We start from the raw sequence: 26,474 nt of genomic DNA, 5'->3' as shown, positions 1-26,474 counted from the left end.
ATCCAGATAAAAAAGATAAATACAAGGTACAATATTTCATTATTTGCAGAAACTTCATTTAAATATAAGCAATCCTTTGAACGATTCAAGATATTAGATTGAATGAAATAGAAATACTAAAAATGATGCTTGGAGCAGGCTTACAAATGCTAAATTCTTTGTTATAATAATATCCCTATCACATCATAAGTTAAAATTGAATTTTTACTTTCTCATGTACGTAGTATAAAGAAAGTAAAGTAAACTTGAAAAATTCGAACTCGAAATTTTGATTAATCTCCACGTTTTAGACCTTCCTGAGCTCGAAAAATACATTTTTGAAAAATTCCTGTCTATCTGTACCAAAGATAACTCAAAAACGCTTTCAAGGAGACAGTTGAAATTTGGTACATGGTCTTTATTCTAAAATTGTAGATTTCTATTAAAGTTTGAGTAAAATGTGTTCAGAGGAAATACGTCTGTCCGTCTGTTCGAATATTAGTTAACACAATAACTTCAAATCGAAGAACGTTAAATGCATCGAATTCGATACAAAGATTTAACATCTACAGTATAGAAACTTATCAAATTTTGAACAATATGAAACAGAGTTGACTGTCTAGCACTCTGACTCTTACAGAAACATGCAAATGCAAAAACTCAAAAACCCAATGATTTAAATATATTAATTTGGTATTTGAGTTTTTGCTTACAAAGAATTTTGATTACAAAGAATATATTGTTACGAAATTTTTTTCTTCTACTACAAATACCGTCAATTAATCTTAAGGACGCAGCGCGTTTAATTAATCATTAGTTCAGCATCTTGCTTGCTTGCTAATCCTCTAGTCTTTTTACCTGTCGGCGACTACGACCACTCTCACACACACAATTTCCGCCGATACACACACTCCTCCGTCGATTCAGAGTTCCCGTCTTTTATAGTTCCGGGAGGCGGGGCTGGAATCTTCGGACCAATCAGGGCGTACCTGGCTGTATCTTGGGTCTTAGTGGATGGATCGTGAAAGTTCTCAAACTTTCCAGTAGTATCCATTTAGTCGCCAAACTCGCCAAATTCATCGCCAAATCGCCAAATGCTTGCCAAATTTGTCGCCAAGCTCCGAGGTTATTGACGCGGCATCCACTCAACATGCACAGGACAGATCGTACAATTGTCTTTCTTACGATGACACTATTCGGGCCGGGTAGCAAAATTACAGATTTGTAACAATATTATTGTCCAATTTTTGTTTTAAACGGTGGGGAAAAATGCATCTAAAACAGAAATTATATTTTCGGATACTAGTAACGGCATGCTAAGGAATAATCACTAAAATCTCGCCGAGGATTTCACAATAGATTCAATAAAAATATTATATTCACCCCAGAGGTTAATATTTTTTAACTATTGCACGCCAATGTCAAGCAAGTCATTCTCTGGGATAACACCTTTATTAGAGAGGGTGCAAGAAAGTTTAGCAGAGACTACCCCCACTGGTTAATATTTAGTAATAAAAAAAGGGTGAATCTCAAATGAGACTATTGTAAAATACAGGGTATCCAAAAATTAATAAATAGTCGATGGGCGAAGTGCCGCAGCACATTCGAATAATGGTCAAGACACAATCCGGTGGTCAAGCGAGACGTTTAGTATTTTATAGAAACTAGCCACCCTAGAAACTAAAAACTTTTCCAGTGGAGGTGCTTATGTTAGCGATAAAGAAGAGAAGAATTTCATTTACATATTTTTACCACAGTGCGCTCGGTAAGCATGATTTTGACTATTCTTGTATCTGCTTTCATAGAACTTCTAATCAGCATTTGGAATTCGAGGCATTAATAGAGCTTTTAAAACTTTCCATTTGTATTTCAGAGGAACATGCGATCGTGAGATAAATTTTTACTGTATTTTCTTTTCTTTCTTTTTAAAATATAATGTAGCTCCGACAAACAGTTATGTTATCCATTTGATAAACAATAAAGAAAAACTACTTAGAAAAAAATATGCACTGCAACTGGTAAGCATTTTTATAAAAGAATATGCTGAACGAAAAAGTATATGCCTCTTTACAAAGTCTGTTAAAGCTAAAAAATTAAAAAAAAACAGAACTAGTTTTAAATAAATGAACGATATGTTAGCAGGTGAAAAAAGATTAAAACCTACCGAAATGTCAAGAACACTAGAACTAGAAGATTTATTGTGATATTTACCAGAAATGTATATGTTTGGGAAATGTACGCATATTTGTTCAGACTGTAGCGGTTCAGAAAAGTGAATATGAAACGGATTTCTTGTTTTTTATACCTGAATATCAATTGCTTTTATTCACATATTTTTATACAGTTATGTGTAATACATGCAAATATTTCAATTCAAATAATGGCAATTTCATCTATTTAATTTTCAAATCATTCAGTTAATTCATTGGTCATTATATATATATATATATATTTGAATTTTATGATTACATCATTTCTATTTACTCTTAAATAAAACCAACAGTGGGTGTCGTCTTCAAAAATATTTTTTATCATACTCTCCAATGAATTTGTCATGACAGAGAACGCAATACACGACATTCGCATACAACGTTTACGAAATATTCACTTTTGGTATGGATTTAGTTTTTTAACTGTATTTATCGTTTCATGCTTGGCAAATTATTTGGTGATTAATTCCCGGCATGTTTTAATATTATCCAAAAATCAAATTTGGGTTTCAGACATATTTTTCTCAACCGATTGAAACAAAATTGCACTTTTGATCACAAATGTCCATACCGAATTTGATATTTTTAAGCTATTGTGTTTTTGAATTATTGCTTTTAAATATTTATGAAAGCACAGATCCACGTTCAGTCGATCTATTATTGTATTTGGTTCAAAATTTGAGAGGTATTTATAATATACATGCTAAATCTACGTACCGAATTTTATCCAATTTGCCCACTTCGTTTTATGATTATCGTGGTAATATTATACGAAAAGCTGTATGTAATTATATCTGGGCATTATCTGAACAAGTTTTTTACACAATTTGATAGAAATCCGCAAATTTCGTGTATATATCAAATTTCATCTGACTAGTTCAAAGCAGTTTTTTAATTTTATTTATCACAGACAGAGAGACAGACGGACATTTTCTAAAAATATTATTTTCGAACTGGAGGAGAAATAAAACGTAAAAATTCGTCAAAAGTTTTTGGACTTAGATTTTTTTACGGTTATTATACTTTCTCTATATTACGTTTACGAGAGAAAAACTAAATAAAGATCTAACTTATTAATTTTTAACAAATTAACTTTCAACAATTTAATTTTATAGGTAAAATTTTGAAAATTTATATTTCACATAACATATCTAGGATGTATGTTACCTTTCAAATTGGAACAGAGGTCGAATCCGCTGGAAAGTTAAATAGAATGTATTAATTTACAGCAATTTTAATTTTTCAGGTGGGCACACTTTACCAGAAGGATCTGCTTGTATTATTCAGCCGTACTTCTTGCATAGAGACGAGGAAGTTTTTCCTGATCCTGAAAGGTTCAATCCAGAGCGATTTTCTTCCACAAACATACACAAAATCCCAGAATATGCTTACATTCCCTTCTCTGCTGGTTCAAGGAATTGTATAGGTAAGGATGGAAAACATGAATCACTTTACGTAAGAGCTAAAGATCTTCGAAAAATTTTTATTTCTAGATGTATAAAATTTTAATAAAGACTCGGTATGAATGCTTCATTACGTTTCCAATAATTTAATTTATGCATAATCCAATTCTTTTAAAATACTATGCATTTTTGAAAAATATGATTTTAATAACTGTTCAAAGTTTTAAAAGTCAGCAATTTGGGCGAACAAACCGCTCGCTAATGAGGCAAGTATATAATAATTTTGAGTATATTTTAATACTTCTTTTGCTACTTTTAATCTGAAAAATTTGTGAGCAAACACAAAGAGATCAGTTACATGAAGTCACAATCTCACAAGAAAGTCAGCTGTGCAAATTACCTACAGTGCTTTCACTTAACATGTACCATGACATCAGAATGCTTTGTTTTCTTGCAAGTTGTACCTATTTCATATTAAATGAGCAATCCAGTTTTATATATTAGCATGCTTATTTGGAATTCTAGGTTTATTCTGAATTTTGCAAGTTTTAAAATAAAACCAGCCGGAGGGATCTTTTGAAAACTTTCGTGAAACTCTGTAAGAAATTTGTGAAACCAGAGAGCACTCTCATGGAGCACTGGTGTATAATATTTAAAAATTTTAATTTTTAGAGTGAATTTAGCAGTTTTATTTAATCTATCGAGTCATCCTTGACGGGTTAATCGGCGATAAATTGCTGATATATATTAATAATATCGAAGATTCGAATCTGAGTTTTAGATCCGCTTTTCTGAACCGATTGAAACAAAAACTTTACACGTGTCTGCACTTGCAGTCACAAAATCAAATTTTATATATTATTTCAGTCAATATATTTTTGAATAATTGCGTTTACATGTATCTGAAAGTACAGAGTCGACAGATAGTCAGACCGCAGTTGGATTAGGCTTAAAATTGGACAGATGCCTATACTATAGATGTTTAATCTATAGTGTACCGCATTTAATCTATCCAGTTGACATTGATTTATAATGATCGTGTTAACTTATATACGAACAGACATACAGATGGACTCACTCTGAACGGTTTTTGCTCACAATTTGATAGAAAACTACAAATTTGGCGTAAAGACAGTATACCAAATTTCAACTGTCTAGCTCAAACAGGTTTTGAATTATCTTTATCACAGACAGACGAACATTTTGCAAAAAATATGGACCAGGGAGGTTCAACACTTTGTTAGAATCTCGAGTCCGAAGTTTTCGACAATTATTATATTTTCTCTATACTAAGTATAACAGAAAGTGAAAAAAGTATCAAATCTATGGCTTTAAGATATAAATGTTTGTTGAAACTAATAATTTTCCTCTCATTTTTTTCTTATAATCTGATCTCTGTAGCAAATTTTCAAAAGTTTGCCATCAATATATTTGCAGAGTTATATTAAATATACTTTTATTTTAGGCAAAACGTTTGCAAAGATGGAACTGAAGGTCATCATCTCTTCAGTTTTGAGAAACTTCTCCATAGAATCTCTAGATACGAGGGACAAAGTGCAGATGTTAGCATCTATCACTCTGTCTCCATCTCACCCAATTCGCTTTAGGATAATTCATAGAACGATCCGAAAGCAGCACTGATTAGATTTCGACTACATAAAGAAAACCAAAGAAAAACTTTATATTTATGATCTGAAATTGTTTATCTAAAACCTATCTCTAATTTCAACAATGAATTAGATAAGTATTTGTATTTATATTTTATGTAACACTATTATTATTTTTCTCATTTAAAATAATTTTTGGGGCTTTTTTTTAAATATCAAGGTAATTTTTATCATATATAGAACAACAAACCCTATTTTTTATTTACAAAATTAATTGCACCTGATACTTAATTTAAATTAGTGTCAAAATTCGGGACATGTAGGCTATTTTGATTAATAGCTTTCAGTTATAATTGATACATTTCCATCATCATGTTAGAAACTGATGTGGAATATTTGATGTATGATTTTGCAAATGATATCTGTTAATTACAGAATTCTGACAAATTGAAATTCCAAGAAAACTATATTTGTACCCATGGTTGTAGCTTAAATGTTCAATTTTATAAAGTGAAATAGCTGTTAAGCTCAGTCATATTAACATCCCATTTTAAAGCATGATTAGGGTTATTTTGGGACGGACGTCGCAATTTTTATCCCCGTTCAGTTGGCAAGCCTTCACCTAACTTCCGCACCTCACCAGTGGGAGGACGTTTGATCCTGATGGAGTTAACGTGCACGAGACTTGCTTACACGACAGTTCTTCTATGCAATCGGGTCTCGAATATGAAACCCTTCAGTCCCATATCACTAGGCCACCGCAGCCCTAAAATTAAATAGCATTGTCAACTAAATATGACATTGTTTATAATAGTTTTAGTTATTAAATTATAAAAATGTTGGCATTTTTCAAATATATGTTCACAAATTAAAGTGTTTATTAAAGACTGAAATGAAGTTTAGGAGGAATTGGCTTTATTAAAAAAAAAATTTTCTGTAAGCATACATTTAGATATCATCAAATATTATATTAAATATCATCATATTTAAATATCATTAAATATCAAAGTAACATATTCTGAGAAATACAAATATGATAATATTTTTACAATTTACAACTATTAGCAATGAAACATTTTTAATTACTTTTGCATGTTTCATGCTCATAAGGATGGAATTAAGTAATAGATTTCTCACTCAGTTCGTTATATTCTAAAATTCTGCAATCTTCTACAGTTATTAGTTCTTTATGACATTAAAATATTTCATCCATTTTTCAGCATTTAGTTACAAATTTATATTAATTTATATAAAAATTGTATTTATAAAGGTAATGTCATTTAGATTATAATTTAAGGAAATATTTTTATTCTATAATATTTGCAACGATAATTTATTAAATATATTAAAATGTATAGTAAGATTATCATGAAAAAGGATGAAAAGGAAAAAGATATCATGAAAATTATCAATGCTAATTTTTGCTAACCTTAAAATCCTTTGTAATGGTAAAATTTTTTCTTCGAATTGTATGCAGCCATTTCTCTTTTAAAGCATCATCAGTGGGATATCCAAAAACAGCGACTTTATTTTCTTCATCATAATTTCCACGATAAGCTAGAACTCAGCATTTATATGGCACCTTTTTTTTTTTTTTTTTTAAGAAAAGGTAAAATTTATTTACCAAAAAATAAATGATTTAATTAAAATAAAAGTTCAAATAAAGTAATATAAATTTCATTGTTTATAGATATTCATAGTGATATTTATCTACATTGTAGCTTTTAAAATAAAACTCACTGTCATGATTAAAAATACGTGAGAGATAATGGATTCAACTTTATAAATTGTATATAACTAAATAGTAAATAAAAGATAAACTTGAGATTAATTGATGTAAAAATTTAATAAAAAGCTTATATAAACAGAATTTTTATACAAAAATTATGAATAAGAATCGAATAAGTAAGAACCCTGACAGGACTATCATAGATAAACAAATGATAGTCTAAAAATCGATTTGATTTTAGACGCAAAGAAATAGAGAATTTGTATAAATAGATTGCAGCTATTTATTCTTATTTCATTAAGTTCATTCCTAATCAACACCACATCATTGAGAGAACAAATAATATTTAAAAACTAAATCGTAATTATAATATGTTAAAACAGAACATGATGAACAAATAGGCTTAAGAGTAACAGATTCAATAACACTTTAAATTTATATTGAGGATTATAAAAGAAATACACTTACCTTCAATAATTTGAATCCTAAATTTGCTTTTGCATATCATCCAATTCAATATAACACCATCTTGGATCAAGAAATCAATATAAAAATAGAAAAAAATGAAGGCTTATAAACGCCAGCCGTCGTTCACTTCGAGCAGAAAACGTGCAAATTGACGATTGTTAACCGGCTTCTCGATCCACTAGCAGTGATAACTCATGCAGGAACGAGTGGTGGAGCAAATTTCACGAGCAAATACACAGATTAATGATGATAAAAATTATTTACGTGATTATGCTAAAAAATAAAAAGTTATGTAATGAAAATAATGTTTTGTTTCCTTTTTCCTTGTCACTTTTTGGCGTTGCTAATACATGGATTAATGATGGTGTAAATAATTAACATCACTGTCCAAAAAATATTGCAGTGCATATAATGCATTATTTTGATTTCCAACTATTTTATGGCGGAGTTAATAGGTGGATAAATGATGTAAATAATTTTCATCACTTTCCTAAAAAGTAAAAAATAATGCAATGAAAATAATGCATTATTTTTTTCTCTGTCACTTTTCGGCGGAACTAATATATGGATTAATGATGGTGCAAATAATTTATGTCAATGAACTAAAAAATAATGCAGTACAAATAATGTATTATTTTCTTTCCCTGTCACATTATGATGGAGTTAACGCATGGATTCATGATGATGTAAACATTTTACGACACTGTCCTAAGAAATAAAAATATAGCACGAAAATTTTGTAAAACATTTAATAAATGAAATGTATAATGCTTGGTAATAACGAATTTCGCATCTGGCTTTGCAATTTCAGAATTTTGTTTTATTATGGGTAAAATAGCATTCTTTAAAATTCTGTTTCTTAATAAATATATTTTATAGCACTGCTAATTTCTGAAATGAAAAGCGGTTATTGGATTCATGTGTACAAGAGAAGAACAGCATCAGACCAAATAAAATCTCTACGTCAATTTGAAGTTTAAATAAATTTCATAAAGAAACGTAAATTCTAAGATAAGCATTAAAAAATGAGATGAAATTAGATAAAGCAATACCAATCTTTAAGAAAAAAAAATTTTAGCCAATGGCGGCTAATAAATGACATAAAATTGGATTAAAATAAGAGAAAGTCAATAACGAAAGACAAAAAATAAGAGTAATTCTCTTGTAAAATTTTTTTATATCAATCACTTGAAAGAATATAAGCAACTAATTTTATTTAGAACCATTAATTTCAAGATATTCATAAAAGTATTAGTAAATGAAATTAAATCAAATAGAACTAATATTCCCGGAAAATAGATGTTAGCCATTGACGGCTAGTAAATAGCATAAAACAGAATCAAAATAAAAGAAAGCCAATAACGAAAGACGGAAATAAAAGAAAAACTTCTCTTTTAAGATCTTTTATATAAATCCTTAGAAACAATTTCAGTAACTAATTTTGTTTAAAGGGAAGAAATTTTAAAATAGAGATTAAGAAAATAGGTTGAGACTGACCTTAAAAGTCTGCGCTCCATAATTTGAATGAAGTTATCCTCTAAGAATTACTGAGCATCAAGTAATGTCAGAAGTATGGGAACTTTAATTTGCTTTGAATATCCTGTATTGTGCATGAAAATTATCCACTTCTAATACATAAATATATAAAAATGATACGGGTAAAATACATAAAAATTATCCACTTAAAATATATGAATACTTGAAAAAGAAATACATGTAAAATACTTGAAATGGAAATACATGTAAAATACATCGAATTTATCCACTTCAAATATATGAATACATAAAAATGAAATACATGTAAAATATATGAAAATTGCTCACTTCAATGGTCATGATGTAGAAATAATGAATTTAAAATTGTTAAACTTCTTATCAATGGGCATTCACACCGAAAAATGTAATGAAGTCTGGAAACTCTTTACGAATCTTTGCACTTATATGATGAAACAGATTCGTTTCATATCAGAATTCACAGAACACGTTATTTGAATATTTTTTATCAATTTGCTAAGTTTTTAACATTTTTTATAGTTTTTTTTAATAGCTTTATCAGTAAATGATGATATTTTTGGTTTAGTGTATGGTTATACGGAGGATATCCTTTTAATCGTAAAGACTAAAAAAAATAGTTAAATATCTACCCTGTTATTTCCATTTAGAGAAAGGGAATGCATTTAAATTTTAAATTAAAGAATTTGGGAAAAATAAGTCTTTAAAATATATTCATTCCTATTAGTTACACTTGGTAAAATATGCTTGATATATATTTCAAATATTGTACGTTTCATGGTTATGAAATCAGACATCTTTATATAGTTAAAACTCTCTATATATATTATAAAACTCTATACATATTTCAAAACCCTTTATATATATATATATATATAAATAAAGAATATATACAATATATATATATATATATATATTGTTACGAATCTGTGATGCTGGGTCCGGGTGTCGCGTCGGAGGTCCCAGAGCTTGGCGACAAATTTGGCGACGAGTTTGGCGACTTTTACGCCAAAATAGATTATACCCGAAACATCGAGAATTTTCCAAATTCGTCCAGTAGGAACCGAGATACGCCTCGAAGGTTCCTGATCGGTAGAGAGGCTTCTAGCCCCGCCTCCTGAGACCTATAAAAGGAGGCAGTCTGCAGCTGCCAGGAGTAGTCGGAATCACTGGTGAAGAACTAGTCTTCCAGAGATTAGCAGAGCAGCGATGGAGTCAAAATAGTGCTGAACGCAGCTGTGCGCTACTGTCTGCAGAAGAGTCTTGTTGTGGAACGTCTCGGCTGAAGATAATTGTCTTCTCTATGCTGTATATAGACGTCGTCTTTGTACTGTTCTGTGTGTCTTCGTGTAAATAAACGTCGTTGTTTTGCCGCATGCTGATTGAGCGTTCTCCACACCATATAAGTTCCACTATCCATATATATATATATATATACAAAGTGGGAAGCTGAAAAATATTTTCCAGACGAAGTCATTAAGAATTATTCATTCCGGCGAATTTTTTGGCAGGCACAGGCGGCTCTTCCATAATATTTGCATTATCAGAACATCATATTAATTTTATTTGAAGTATTTTAGTCTTAGTATAAAATGCATTTTTTGATATTGTAAGATTTAAATGCATTATCAGATAGTAAACCTTCAATTTGGTTTTATAATTCAATTTTAATATAAAATTAGAGTGTTTTTAGATTTTCAGGGGTATTTAATTCTAAATTCCTTATTAAAAAACAAGATTCATAACACGAATAATCGCAACCCCTCTCATGACAATGGCTCACGTCATAATTCATGACTCATGGCTCTTCAAATGGAATTTCTGCCTATATTCACCAATGAAAGTGCTTAGAGCTAAGGATGCCTCACATGTATGGAAATATCACAGAAGGTTAAAACTGAGAGTACTGAGGAGAATGTTGTCTAAAAATTAATTATGTGCCAAATTTGGTAGCTTTAATTCCAGCAATCTGCACTTCCAAACGATTTTGCCACCATGCATTTCAGTTTTTTTTTTTATTTAGTAGCTCATATTTTTATCTAGTTTATATATATACAATCAAACTAAATGTAATAAAATAAAATACAATTTGCAACAGTTTGTGTTTTAGAACGACTTTTGCTCGTCTGTAAAATATTAAAACTATTATTTGCGCAATTTAAATTTACCGCACTGAATTTTCCTTTATAATTAAATAATATATACATTTTTCCTTATTATTCACATTTTTTAATAATTAACTTATATGCTTCGAGGAAGTCATAAGTCCTTCGTTTGAAAAGGAAAGGCAAATGCCTCAAGGAAATAAATCGTCATTGAAAATTTGTTTTATCTGAGAAAAGATAATCTGTTTTTGCAAATTTAAATATTCTGTCCGTCTACTTGAGATAGCAGGTAAGAGTTTCGAAACCACTGATAAATTGACACCCATTGAGACATTCTTTATTGATTTCTGTCTGGCAATCTGTAGATAACATTTCGGATTTGTACATATATTATCTGTTGAAATATTTTCGTAATAAAAATGTAGGAAACGGATTAAATATTATTTTTGGTATTAAAATATTAAAATATATTTTTAAATGCAATAAATATTTAGTGTAAGTAAGCGGAAAATGTTGTTTATGTTACTTACATTCATTTTGGCTTGGATTTGTGCTGTAATTTTAAGATACTCCTTATGGAGAAATGAGTGTTCGAAACGTATGCCAGGGGAAAAACCAAGATTATTCGATATTCTTGGAGATGTGAAGGATTTGATCGTGTTCCATGCTCCATCCGGAAGTAATATGATTCAAAAGAGTAAGTAAAAAAATACTTTGAGCAAATTTCCATGTTTATTTTTAACAAAAAGTTCATTTTAATAAGAAGTAAAGTTAAACGACCTGTTTTAGTTTTTCTACTGCCTATATAATCTATTTTAGAGACGTTTTCTGCTCCGATTTAAAACAGACATTCTGAAATTAAATGACAGAGTGCAAAATATTTTGAATTTGAATCTTCCTTTTTGAAAATCAAGTTGAAGAAGAATTGAAATCCTTCTTTATATTGGCTAATATATCATGAAATGTTCAAGCATTAAATATAAAAAAATGTCAAATAAGATTAAAACTTCTGTTCGAAACACTGCGAAGCGATGTTGTTTTAGAACTGTATCTTATAACGTTATTTTATTCTTAAAATTTATCTTTAATTATATAGCAACGATATTATATTCAGAAAACATGCTTTTGAGACTTTTCCAACATGCATGACTATATATACAGTAACTAAAAGAATGAAAAGTATTGTTGCAAAATATATTTACAAATTTTAAAAACTTCAGCGAAATTAGGATATGACAATAACTAATGCAACAGAAGAGCTTATTTTTTTTATTAAGTTGCGATTTTTTTATTTATTGATACACTCTGAAGTTACCAAAGAATGAAATCACTGATAAAGTTCTAGTTAATAGTCTAATTAATTTCTTTAAAAACACTTCTTAGCGAGCTCCTAATGCACAACAATCAATCTATTTGACCAAGTCTGTGACGTCGACTGTTGAAAGATTTTTATATTATTTAGTGGCATAACGAAATTGAAAATTAATATCTGCCTATGAAAAATCACGTTAAAAAACTTTCTTGCCTGTGTTGGATACTTTAAAACCAAATGAATTAACTAACAAATGAATTAACTTACACATAGGTGACAACACAAAGTGTAAATACAATAAGTAAAATATATATAAAATAATAGTTTTGTACCTGCAGCTCTACCCATGTTCATTCTAAAGGCATGAAAGAAAATATAAACCATATATGCTTTTTATGTCATGCAATTTTCGTGCTCTCATACTTTAACCCTTTAACAAACCGCAGGATACTCACCTCTAAGTAAATTTTAATTATTTATAATGAAGTAAATTTTAATTACTTATAACTAAAATTTACTGATATATAATACTTTTTTGTCTCTTCGTTTAACTCTTTTGCCTTTTAACTCTGGAATATGTATTATAAAATTGGCCCAAAAAAATAAAAGAATTTCTGAGCTATTATCAGTAACTTAAAGAGATAGCCCTTTAGCTTAATTTAGCGTTATTGAGGAGAAAAAAAAATAAAATTGAAAACTGGAAGAATTTAAAGTCGAGGTACATATGATTTGTGATAAGAGAATTGCGGATATAGATATGCTCTTTCCTTTACAATTATTTGTGAGAATAGTTAAAAGAATTACGATGAAGATAAGATTTCGAGACGAATTGTTTTATGAAATGTCTGAGGAAACTTTATACGTTAAATTTTCAAAGGAATGACACATTTAAATCAGAAAAAAAGTCAAAATTAAATTTAATGATGTGACAGGAATAATTAAATCAGTTACAGATAATATGAAGTTAAACCTGCAAATGATTTAATGTAAGTCATTTAATAGTTAGATGTGTGCCAAAGATAGCTTTACATCGACAAAAATCCCACAAATAAAATTTAAAAAAAATCAAATTGGTATAGCGACCTAAGTACTGGCCATTAGACAAATAATCCATGCGTATCGGTGATGTAAGCTAAAGACAACCAAAAACAGAGAGGGAGAGAGAGATAGAAAGAAAAAAACAACAACCAAAATCGGAAAAAATAAAAACCATAAAAAGAAAACTTGGGGGAGGCTTGAATGACATAAACAGAAGAGCCTGCATAATATTACACATTAACGGTCTGTAACAGTTATTAAAAATAGATTTTTAAAAAATTTTTTAAAGGATCGAAAAATAATTTTTGTGGAATAATACTTTCTAAAATTATTTCTGAAAAACCTACAACTGAGTTTAATTTTTAATTAATTAAAAATTTAGTAAATTTCTCAGAGGCGTCCTTTTTTATCCACCAAACGACATTGGGGCCAAATTTCGCAGCTTTTTTTCAAAGGGTCTACTCTATAGAGCGCCGATAGACACACACGCATACAATCATCTTTATTATAAGTAGAGAGACATAAGAAAAACATTGCACTTACCATTACTAGAAATTGCAAAAATTTTAAAATACATTATTTAAAGTTATCGTTAAATTTCCAAGCATACAAAATAAAAGCAGATGTTTCCACATAATTAAACCAAAAGCGAAAAACAGCAACTTAACTGTATTTGGTTAAATCTTACTAATGATAAAGGTGTTTAAAATGTGACAAATGTTTAATAGATTAAACAACGATGAAAAGAATTAGAATTTTACTAGAAACAACGGTTCCAAAACGATTGACAAAGTATTCAAAGCGATGAGACGTCAAGGTGATCATTTTTATGCATAATAACTGAAAATACTGCCATTCCAAATAGAATTGGGCAAATTTCCAGCCGGAAAAACTATATTATATGGCAGACCTTTTCGCATTCTACACCGTTGAAATATCTGTGGCTCGAGAATAGCTTACAATCCGCATTTACATTCTTGCACTGAAGTTGATAAACATTTTGCACGATGCACTAGATAGTTACTTAAATGAAAAATTTCATTTTCTATCTACGTTCTTTTTTCCGAAATGTTTTGAAGGAAGAAATAAATATTGAATTTTCTGTATGTTTAATGTAGTAGTATTAAGAATAGTATAGTGTACATAATTTTCTAAGTGATATTAGAAAAATGTAATATTCCTTTCGAGCACAGTCAATTTCATAGTAAAAAAGAGAAATTTCTCGATATTTTAATGTATGCTGAATAAATTCCGAGTCAAACATCTTCGTCCTTGGGGAATATTTGGGATCGAATTCGACAAGTTTGGCAAAACTCGGAGGCTCTCGAAAGTGCAAGAATCTTGGAGATATCACTATTAAAAGCCGCGGTATTGATTCTTCTAGAATCTTCAACATCCTGTCATGGAAGATATATAGTTGAATGAATTCTTAATAATCCCTTGTGAGTTCTCTCTGAGCATTTCTTTGGGCTGTTTAGGTTATTTAATATTGGTTTTCTGCTTGCGTGTGTGTTATTTTCGTATGTATTTTGGTGTTTCCTTCTGGAATAAGGTATCTTTATCCATTATTGGGTCTGTTATACTTGTTCTTTAACAGCAGACTATTTCAACAATGCAAGATTTAGTATTTATGATAGATACTGCATTGTAAAAAGGAATTTAAATACTGCCTGATGATTTGTTCCAGATTTCCAGGATCAATTCAGAAGGCGAACAGAGAAGTACAAAAAACAGAAATTATTTTGTTTGTGGGTCACGTATGTGCCGTTTGTGGTGATATTTAAACACGAAGCTGTAAAAGTAAGTACAGGATTTAGTTACTTTTTGAAATGGGATAAAGAATTTCAGCAGTACTAAAATTTTAAAAGTTGGAAAAACAACGTTTGAATTATTTGACAAAAACTGGTTTTTTGTGAGATATTTTCATTGAAATTTGCATTTCTCTCTAACTTTCTTAATATTGAAGATAGGAAAATAAATCAAATTAGCCAAATTAGCGAATCGTTAAAAAGAACAACTTTTGCATTTAAAATGTTTCGATAACTGCAATATCTTAGAAGTTAGGGGCTGAAAAGGGACATCCTAGGTCAAGTCCTGGTTCGAGTGTGGTTGTTCTCTTCTCCGTGTTTTATCTGTGAGGTGTGTCAAAGTGAGGTGTGAGGTGTTACTTTTATAATCTAAGTAAATTTTTTATAATAACATTATATGATCGCCAAAGCGAAGTGAAGCAGCTTTAATTATTTCGGTTTCGCTTATGATGAAGTATAACAATTACTTAATATGTTAATAAACATTCAAAGACTTGAGGTTTTTTTTTATGCAGATAATTTTTATTCAATTCTGTTCAACTGAAAAAATATATAATCATTTCAGGGTATTATGTAAGCAATTGCCTCAGCCTTACTACGATCTAATTTTTTTTTTATATGTCAAAAATCTTTTATTTTTAAAACTTTAAATTTAACGTTTTCAGGCGAACTTAGAGAACTTAAATTAATGAATTTTTCTTTTTTTGTGTGTGTTTTTCGCCATTAATATACGTCTTAAATATGTAACTTTCGTCATTAATACACATTTTGTAATATGTAATTTACGCTTTAATTCAAATCTATATAATAACGTTAAAAAAAATCGTTAATAAAAAGATGTCAATTGCCATTCTTAAGAATGGCTACAATTTTATACTTTAGAAAAATTTCAAACAGTATTTTTAAATAAAATTTGCTTACATAAATCATATTAAGTAGCTCCCTTTTTATTTCTATGTTTGTTATTCTTTTTCTTTCCAAATATTTTTACCAGCTAACACAACAGACGTGATGTATCGTTCAATCTTGTTTTTGATTAGTTTAATTATATTAACGTCCCGTTTTAAGGCAACACAAATGCTATTTTAGGGCAGACTTCGTAATTTTGAACCTCGGTCAGATGGCGAGGACGACCCGCGTGTACCAGACTCGCTTACACGACGGTTCTTCGGTGGAATCGGGTCTCGAACCTGAAACCCTCCGGTTCCGAAGCTGAGACCTTACCACCTGGCCACCGCGACCTAATTTTGTTTTTGAACGGACTTTGCAAAATTTTCTTTTATATCCTCTAACTCTTCTTCAATGACACAGTAGCTAATTACCTTATATGTACAACTATATTTATAACTAGTCGTCATCGATGACCAGCTGGTTTGCTCAATCCATTGTAATAATGGTTTAATCACATCTATCCGTTATAAAATCAGTCTTAGCCGCATAAAGTGGGCTATAAAAATTCTTTTATATCAATCCTCCCCCACCCCCCGCTTTCAACAGTTTTAGACGACTTTGTTGCCCAGATCGTTCCCCGGGAATACTGGTTGCATTTCATTTAAATTAAAACCTTTGACTGACTTGGTGTTCATGATATCTCCCAAAAAGTATTTGTTATATCGAAAGCATAAGAAAAAAAATACCTGTATTAAATTATAAAACTGCATTTATTGAACAAGTCAGAGCACACATCATAGAGCATACACACAAAGAAATACAAAAAGAGAATAAATGTATTTGTCATTTAACAAGGTGTCTCACTTCGGATGTAATTAATATGCAATGAGAAGAGTTGCAAATGGATAGAAAATTTGGACCTTGGAATTCTGAATAAAATCTATTCGGAATACTATTCAGTATCTTTGAACAGCAAATTGAGAAAGAATATAAAGACGAATTATAAAAGAGAACATAAAGGACTTTAGTGAGCACCATATATATATATATATATATATATATATATATATATATATATATATATATATATATATATATATATATATATATATATATATATATATATATATATATATATATATATATATATATATATATATATATATGCAGGTGTTTGAAAAAGCTAGATCAGCTTTTATTTCCTTAAATATTGCACCTAAATATACAAGTTGGTTATAATTAAAGTTCAACTTTGAAATCACTTTGAAATTATCATAGAAGGATAACATTTGTCCAGTAGTGGGCATATGTTATCAAAAGTGGTAATAGTTTAAAGGAAATCATGGCAATTTCTTTTCCTCCTACCTCCCAAAAAAGTTTAAAAACTCACCACCAGGGGGAAACAGCGCTGTATGCAAAGATGAGATTCACCGATATATGCGCAACATTCCTCCAAATATTTTATGAGCTACTGTTGAGAATGCAGAAATGTGATTTAATTTGTTTTCTAAAAATGGTGGACGCCACATTGACCGTGCTTTGTAACACAATTCAAAAATGATTAAACACACATGAAAACTTGTATTACTTAAATGGACAAATAGAGCAGAAAAAAAAGAGACGTTAAGTAGAAGCATAGGAACATTTCTGCTCGCATTCTACATTGAGCTCATCACTGGCCAGTAAATGCGGATAGGACGTAGAGTGACACAGTCATTAGCAGGTATCTTCATATTTGAGGAAAGCATAAAATCACAAGACGGTTTTCAATGGCTCACAAGTATCTGGAAGATTCCGGCATTGTCCTTTTAGGTGGATCTTTCCTTACATAAACGGGATAGAGGGACATCATCATTAGATCCTAGGACAACAGGTTATTTATTTCCTTTTCTCTGATCAAAAGCTTTGATATTTCACCTGAGCATGACCTAGGGGTCACCCTCTCCTCAATCTTACCAGAGGTGTTCTTTCGAAACAAGAGTTGATCCCTATTCAATGAACACTTCGAGGGGATCAATTCCAGATTTTCGACCACTCTTACCTATTTGGGTCATGGTTTCCTTTTTCTGCGGTTAAATCGCCAATGTGGTTTGTCTGCATCACGCAGCCATGTGGGTGGGGATGTGTTCGATGCGGAGTGTGCAATCTTCTTTCACCAGTTAAGTCAGAAAGCCAAGGATTAGTCCGCCTTTTCGATTTATTTCTATTATGTCCTAACCTTTACAAATTATCAATCTTCCAACTTCTCACCCTCTCCTCTCCTCTTGTCTATATAGTTTGCTCTCTTATATTCTCATACTTTGCTACTTTTTTGCTCACCAAGGCCATATTTCTACATTCTAATTGGAATATTTTTATTTTGGCAACTTTGGCAATATTGGTTCCACTCTGCAAATGATTTTGCGTCTTGTTTCTTTATTTGCCGATTTCACGCAAGCAATTGAAAATTTCTCAAAGGAGTGGGGGTCCAAAGCTTCACGTAGCAGCCCTGAAAGACAGCCACCCTCTTCCAAGCCACCCTCAGCCATTACGTCAAGAATGAGATAAATAGATGTTCGCGTAAACAGAGCCTTACTTTTCGCTGAAAAAGAGTATCTAAGAATTCGGTTAACATTTTCAGAAACGACAGAATATCAATTTCTCCCAAATATTAAAGAAAAATATCTAAAGGAAATAGAAATGCGTAATTTTACCAGAATTAAAAATACAAAAAAAAATGCATCATATAATGGACATATTTACCAAAATTTTAATATTATTATCACAATAGTGTAAAAAATAGCCAAAGGGAAATGTTCCTAATCTATGCACATGCAGATTTCTGCATTCCTATTTAAAAATTTGAAAAATAGGTTTGTTTGTTGTAAGCATTTACTTCAGAGATGAATAAAAAGACTGTCGTTTGCTAATATTTATTTAGTAGTATATCATCCAAACAACATGATTTCAAGGAAACTTGCAAACTATGAGAAATTTAATTCACTTTCATAGATTGACAGCTTGAATATCTATTTAATAAAAAAGACTGTCGTTTGCTAATATTTATTTAGTAGTATATCATCCAAACAACATGATTTCAAGGAAACTTGCAAACTATGAGAAATTTAATTCACTTTCATAGATTGACAGCTTGAATATCTATTTAATAAAAAAGACTGTCGTTTGCTAATATTTATTTAGTAGTATATCATCCAAACAACATGATTTCAAGGAAACTTGCAAACTATGAGAAATTTAATTCACTTTCATAGATTGACAGCTTGAATATCTATTTAATAAAAAAGACTGTCGTTTGCTAATATTTATTTAGTATTATATCATCCAAACAACATGATTTCAAGGAAACTTGCAAACTATGAGAAATTTAATTCACTTTCATAGATTGACAGCTTGAATATCTATTTAATAAAAAAGACTCTCGTTTGCTAATATTTATTTAGTAGTATATCATCCAAACAACATGATTTCAAGGAAATTTGCAAACTATGAGAAATTTAATTCACTTTCATAGATTGACAGCTTGAATATCTATTTAATAAAAAAGGCTGGAGAAAGAAGAAAAATTGGACGTTTGAAATTTTCAGAGAAAAAATACTATGCCCAAAAAGAAAATAAATTTCTTTGATGCATTTCGTTGTTTTTAAAAGAAGAATATATTTCGATAATTAAAAATTTGAATACGCTGAAGATTTGTCCTATATATGATCGTAAAGTTGACAAGGTTGTAAAAAAATAAAAGGGCCTTTTCAGAATTCTTTTCATTCTCTTAGGCAAAGTGTTTATAGAAAGATTTAGCTATTGTAAAACACAGGATCCTTCTTTCCACGAGAGGATGGGTAAGGAAGAGGCTTCCGTTAAACATTTTATAGGAATCGACAATTTGTCATATTTTTCAATTAACCCTCAAAATAGTTTAAAAATAGTCTGTCCAGAACTCAATATTTCAAAGCCGACAGTGTAGCATTATCAATGTCTCGAATTTTGCAATTGAATCTTTGGTAAAATCCAATTCTTCTTGTTAGAAAAATTCAAATTTGATAGGCGAATATCGCTTTAATTGAGAATGAAAACTTAATTTTCACAACCATCACCTTCGGAACTATAAATATCCCTTCTTCGTATAAGAGGATCAACATCAATGGCAATTTTCTGTGAATAGATTATGAACTTCTGACATATATTTCTGACTATTTTTTTAGTTTAATGAAAATTTATAAAAGCCTTATCATTTTTTGATTCTACCCTTTCAATAATCTTTCGAGATATGCATATAAAATCTGACAATTCGTGTTGACACATAGGTCAAAAGTATGGAAAAAATGGTCTAGTCAATAAATTTTAATTTTAATATCTCAGCAAAATTTGCAATTTGAAGCATAACCCTTTGAAGACTTATATTTATTTCACCATAGAAGGCGTAATTCGCATAAAAAGTTATTATAAACGCGTCAATCTACATTGTGACACAACAGCAAAAGAGCAGCAGAGACCGATATTTTTCTCTTCGGTGATTTTACAAAGAGATTTTGGTAAGGATTTCTTTGACACGTGTAGTCTTAGGTAAGGAAAATTTAGTTGTCTTAAAAAATGTGGAAAACATTAAGGATTTTTATCCCTTAGAGTCTGGGAACCTGCTGAGACTAGCACTTTTATAGAGCCGTATTAAAATTAATTAAATAAAAAGTGGAATCGGATCCGGAAATAAGAGAACATTTTAGAATGAAGTTAATATAAGCTAAATTAAGATAAAATTTTGGAAATTAATACAAATTTTACACACACACACACACACACACACACACACACACACACACACACACACACACACACACGTGTGTGTAATGCTTGTTTGAATCCTGTCGGCTAAATAATATAAAACATACTCTGGTTTAAGTGGAGTGCAGGTTTGAAGACGTTGAAGAGACATGTTATATTTTCAATTTCGTTTTATTCCCTCTCTTCTCTCAAGGGAGACAAACATGATTATTTTACAAAACACAAACAAGGCACAAACACAAAAGTAAAGGAGAGGCGAAAAAGGGATGGACATATGATCACTAGCCTTATATAACATAGGATTTCCGGCCAATTCAATACACGTGATGACCTTTGACACCTTTTCAAGGGCACCGAAGTATCACTCTCATTTGAAACGTAGTTCTGATGGTGCATTAATTTTACAAAAGAATTAATTAAACCGAAAGTGGAATGGGATCACGAAATAAGAGAATGAAGTTACGATGGGCTAATTTAAGATAAAGTTTTGGAAATTAATTTGGATTAAATTAAGAGTTTAAAGTATCATTATATATATATATATATATATATATACACTCTTTAGACCTGAGGTACACACACGTGTACCAGCAATTGTTTTCATTTTTCTTATCAGCTAAAGTAAAATTTTAACGTGCATTTCAACATTTATGAATGTAGCTTGCATTTTTCATCACTATTTTGCACTACATTTCGGTATTTTTTTTTTCTTCATATCCTTCGCTATTAATTAGCGACTTAAGAAAATGATGTTGAACAGAAAACGCGACAAATATAAGTACATTTTTTAACATTTATTAGTAAAATAAACTCTTGTATATTTTTTAATAAAATACTTAGTGTCTGGTTAAAGACATTACCAAACTATATCTTTTTATCTGTAATAGAACGGATGGAAATATAAATTTAACTAAAGTACACATATGGCGTTTCGCGCCCATTTTCTGACTGCTTGCTATCCATTGTGATTTTATCTTTTGAGCGCTTGTTTTCGAATTGTCATTTCTCGTCCTTGAACATATTGTATATCTTTTTTATAATAAATAATTCTTATGTTCTATAATGTAATAAAATATAAAGTTAAAAATATTTATTTTTTAACTTTGGTAAGAAAATTAATTTTATAACTGTCTTGTAGCCAGTAATTGATATTTCAATCCCACTGCATGTATAGAATATACGGAATTTTATTAATTAATAATTATATTTTTCACATCAGGCGGTTTTAACTCCAGAGGGGATTGTTAAGCTTTTAGAACAAAGTGATTTTAGAGAAAGCAATAGAATTTGTCATATATCGAAATTAATGAAACCGGACAAATGCATTAAAAGTGGAGAATGGGATAAATGGGTCACAGACGATAGTAAAAAATGCCTTGTCAAGTAGAAAGATAATAAATCCTTAATTCTATTATCCACATGTATAGGTAAGGAGCCAGCTGGAACAGTTAGAAGACGGTCAAAATAACTGAAACAAAAAGCTAATGTAAAATAAACTGCTATTGTAAAAGCATATAATATGCATACGGGAGGCATCGAACATTATTTTGCATATTACCGTGCAGTAAGGACAAAAAATTGTCAATGCGAGTAATCATGCATTTATATATTTAGTAGTAGTTAATTGCTGGATATATTATAAAATGTTAGCAAAACGACAAGCAGAGATGTCAGGAATGAAGGCGAAAATTTTATGATCTTATTGCAATTTCAAATGCATATAATTCGGTCCCTGTTGAAATAAGAGGGAATTCTTTTTCCTCTTTTTCCTCTTTCGGCAAGAAAGGAAACCAAGAAAAAGTAAAAAAATCATCTTTGGATATAAACAAATTAATAGAAGAATGGTCATCAAATGATGGAAATGCAATTGAAAGGCCATTGCAGATTTCTTTACCACCAATTGATGAAAATATTTCTAAAAGAGCAAGACAAATTGTCCCTAACCCCATTAAAATAAATAAGATTTGATGTGTTAAGCCATCTACAACAAGACATGGACGATAAATATGCATCAAATTGCGGGTATCCGGGATATAAACCTAGTAGCAGAGTCAAGTGCTCAAAATAAAGTATTTACTTATGTAATATTAAAAAAGATTTTTTTTTTAAATTTTATTCAAAATAAGATTTAATAAATTATTAACATAATAATTTTCTGTATTTTTTTCATCTATAAGGGTTTAAAATAGGAAAAGTATAGCTATTAAAAACCAGGAAAATTAATTTTTTTTTTATCGAGGATATTTTAACTTTTTCTAGGGCCTTGGAAAGTATGCTTCCTTCCAAATTTATCAATTTTTGTATGAATTTATGTAGGTTGGCATAAGTTCTGACAAATTTTTTTAGAAAGACAGAAACTTAGATGTTTTAGTTCTTTATTTTATACAAAATGATGTGTCTTGATTTGATACTTAATTATTAATTAACCAAATTAATTAATTCATGAAATTAAATTTATCTAATAAGCTAAATTAATCCCTTTTCTTATTCTAATTTCAAGCCTAAAAATATTTTAACATAATATGACTAGAAAAAAATGGCCCTTTAAAGCGTAAACTTGCTTAAGACCTAAGGTACATAAACGTGTACCTTAAAATTATGGAACTTAAAATTGTTTGATGAACAAATATTTTTTTCCACGAAAAACTGAGACGTAACAAAAGTGAAAGATCTTGGAATCAGATTTTTAAATCAGTTTTTAAAAAGCAATAATAATAATAATAATTTATATATATATATATATATATTGTTACGAAATTTCCGGGTTCGTTTGGATAGTGGGAGTTATATGGTGTGGAGAACGCTCAATCAGCAGGCGGCAGTAGAAAATAAAACAAAGACGTTTATTTACACGAAGACACACAGGACAGCACAAAGACGACAACTATATACAGCACAAAAGACGATTATCTTCAGCCGAGACATGCAGCATACAACCAGACTCTACTGCAGACAGTAGCGCACAGCTTAGTTCAGCACTAGCTTCACTCCGTCGCTGCTCCGCTTATCTCTGGAAAGCCAGTTCTTTACCGTCGATTCCGACTACTCTGCCCTAGCAGCCTCCTTTTATAGGTCTCAAGGGGCGGGACAACAAGCCTCTCAACCAATCAGGAACGTTCGAGGCGTATCTCGGTTCCTACTGGACGGGTCGGGAAAATTCTCGATGTTTCGGGTATAATCTATTTTGGCACCAAAGCTGCCAAATTCGTCGCTAAGTTTCTCGCCAAGCTCTGGAACCTCCAACGCGAACCGGACTCCGTCCAATACAGATGACTGTAAAACATTCTTTCCGATGGTGGAACCAACTATGCTGGGAAGCAGCATTACAGATTCGTAATAATAATAATAATAATAATATATATATATATATATATATATATATATATATATATATATATATATATATATATATATATATATATATATATATATATATATATATATATATATATATATACACCGGGTGCGGTATAAATTCATGCAAATTTCAAAAAATTATAATAAAAAAAGTTATGTTCGAAAAAAATTGCGGTTTGCGGGAATATGTTCAGAGAGCCTTTGGATTTCGTTATTTCCATTAAAAAAGTTTTTAAAAATGACCGATAGATGGAGCTTACATGGTCATACCGAGAAGGTTTATGCGAATCAGGAAAACAGAGCACAGTAACATTATAGTACATTTTATTTTAAATCAGAAGATGCTGAACATGACCGCCACCACAGGTAATACCACTTGCTCAATACCAAGGTATAAAGCAAGTGAGGCGCGTAACTACGCCTATTACAGCTGCGTGTAACATGTCGGCATCGATGCCACTAACGGCCAACTAAATAGCATCTTTCAGTTCCATCAAAGTGGCAGGACAGCTCCGGTTAGAAACGAGACTTCAGGTATCCCCACAATCAAAAGTCCGCTGGAGAAAGATCTGACGATCGTGAGGGCCACTCAATCTTACATCCTCTATTTATCACTCTGTCCTCAGTGAATGTGTCTAAGAGGAACGTCTTAACGGAACTAGCAACGTGGGGTGGGGTATCATCCTGCATGAAGATGACGGAAGATAACGCACGTCTTTGCTGCTAAGCAGGCATAACGTGGTAACGCAAAAGCCGAAGATAGCGTTCTGCAGTGACGGAACAGGTTTTCCAACTGGATACAGGACAACACTCTTCAAAAAAGAAAGGGCCTAGAATGAAGGACGCAGTGAAACCACACCAAATAGTCACATGTGGAGAATGTAGTGGTTTGGTCGTGTATGCATGAGGGTTTGATGCTGTCCAGATGCTACTGTTTTGCATATTGACGTCACCATGCAATAAAAAGTGGACTTCATCTGTCCACATGATGTTCAGTAACCATTGTGGGTCACGTTCCATTTGTGCGAACACCCATGTTGCAAAGTCTTGTGTTTTCTCACAATCTGCTGGCAACCACTGGTGAAATGCCTCAAGCAGCTTCAAGATTTCGTGCAGAATGCGTCGGCTCGACCTTTCGGAATTCCTGTTATTTTATCTGCTTCACGTGCACTGGAACTCCCCGTTGAAGTCTCGGCTGCCACATTTCTCATGACCCTTTCGACAACAGGGACGCGTTCAGCGTTGATGGATGGTCTGCTACTTCCTGGACCATGCTCTAATCTTCCCGTTTCCTCAAAACGGTGAACTAAATTCAATATCCCATTCAATGAAATTGGGTTTTTCTTAATTCCTTTCACCGTCCATAACTGTCGCAATGCTTTAGTCGCGGATTCACCGTTCTTAAAGAGCAGTTTCACCACTAATACTCAATCCGGTAGCAATAGCATGCTACTGGCGTCGAATGACACATCCATTTCCAGCCTTGTGTTTTATAGCTATACTGATTTCCATAAACAGTCTCGGTATGACGTAAAAGCGCCATCTATCGGTTATTTTTAAATACATTTTTTAAGGGGCTAATACAAAATCCAGAGGCTCTCTGAACATATTCCCGCAAACCGCAATTTTTTTTCGAGCATTGATTTTTTGAAGTTTGCACGAATTTATGCCGCACCCGGTAAATATATATATATTCAAATGAGTATATAAATGATCCTAAAAAATTATTTTCATTATTTTTGGCAGGAGTTAATGGAAAAGAAAATAATCGAAAAGAACTTTACTTACAAGTGGATGGAACCAGTCATAGGAACTGGACTACTTTCTAGGTACCAAATGATTTTTATTATTAATTAAAGTCTGAGAATTTACATATTATAATCCGAAAATTGTATGTTCATTTATAGAAATAAATAGAAATTATAAAAAAATATATACAACGATTTTAAAACGTACAAAAAGTACAAAATAATTTCTCTTAGACAAATTCAGATTCCTAACCTCATGCAGATTGCGTTGAAAATTTGTGACTGTGTTTTTTAAAATTCAAGAAAACTGATTGTGCATTTTAAAAAGGATAAGCAATTTAATGACATAAAAATGAGATATATTTTTATGATTCTATCACGGCTTGGAGGTTGTAATAACTATAATATTTATTAAGCAAAAAATTTTTAAATAACAATATATTAAAAATTAATTATCAAATAAATTTATAGCACTCGTTTTTTTAGCGGAAGAGTAAAAATCTATGAAAACCTTCCGGATTTTTTTTACTT

General features: G+C 30.8%; 2 protein-coding genes across 22 annotated transcripts in view; both read left to right on the top strand.

Annotated features, from left to right (window-relative positions):
- LOC129981340 (cytochrome P450 4V2-like) overlaps positions 1 to 5,351 on the top strand; it is a 64,810-nt gene extending 59,459 nt beyond the window's left edge. For all 4 annotated transcript variants that reach the window (XM_056092137.1, XM_056092136.1, XM_056092138.1 and 1 more), the window contains 2 exons: positions 3,436 to 3,615; positions 5,058 to 5,351. In XM_056092137.1, coding sequence (XP_055948112.1) covers positions 3,436 to 3,615; positions 5,058 to 5,233 — 356 coding nt within the window. In that variant the 3' untranslated portion in view covers positions 5,234 to 5,351. The remainder of the gene's footprint in view (positions 1 to 3,435; positions 3,616 to 5,057) is intronic.
- Positions 5,352 to 11,283: 5,932 nt separating this feature from the next.
- The window catches only part of LOC129981341 (cytochrome P450 4V2-like), a 35,041-nt gene continuing 19,850 nt past the window's right edge, over positions 11,284 to 26,474 (top strand). For 4 of the 18 annotated variants that reach the window (XM_056092142.1, XM_056092144.1, XM_056092149.1 and 1 more), the window contains exons 1-3: positions 11,341 to 11,710; positions 15,051 to 15,163; positions 25,942 to 26,024. Coding sequence is in view for 3 of the 18 variants with exons in the window: in XM_056092141.1 (XP_055948116.1) it covers positions 11,524 to 11,710; positions 15,051 to 15,163; positions 25,942 to 26,024 (383 nt within the window). In the remaining 15 variants the exon portion in view is untranslated. Of the gene's footprint in view, positions 11,303 to 11,334; positions 11,711 to 15,050; positions 15,164 to 25,941; positions 26,025 to 26,474 lie in introns of those variants that run through there. The other 14 variants (XM_056092150.1, XM_056092143.1, XM_056092145.1 and 11 more) reach the window with 7 other exon arrangements.

Source organism: Argiope bruennichi, chromosome 8 (assembly GCF_947563725.1).
Source record: "Argiope bruennichi chromosome 8, qqArgBrue1.1, whole genome shotgun sequence".
Classification (NCBI taxonomy): domain Eukaryota; kingdom Metazoa; phylum Arthropoda; class Arachnida; order Araneae; family Araneidae; genus Argiope; species Argiope bruennichi.
This window is presented reverse-complemented; position numbering and strand designations above follow the sequence as displayed.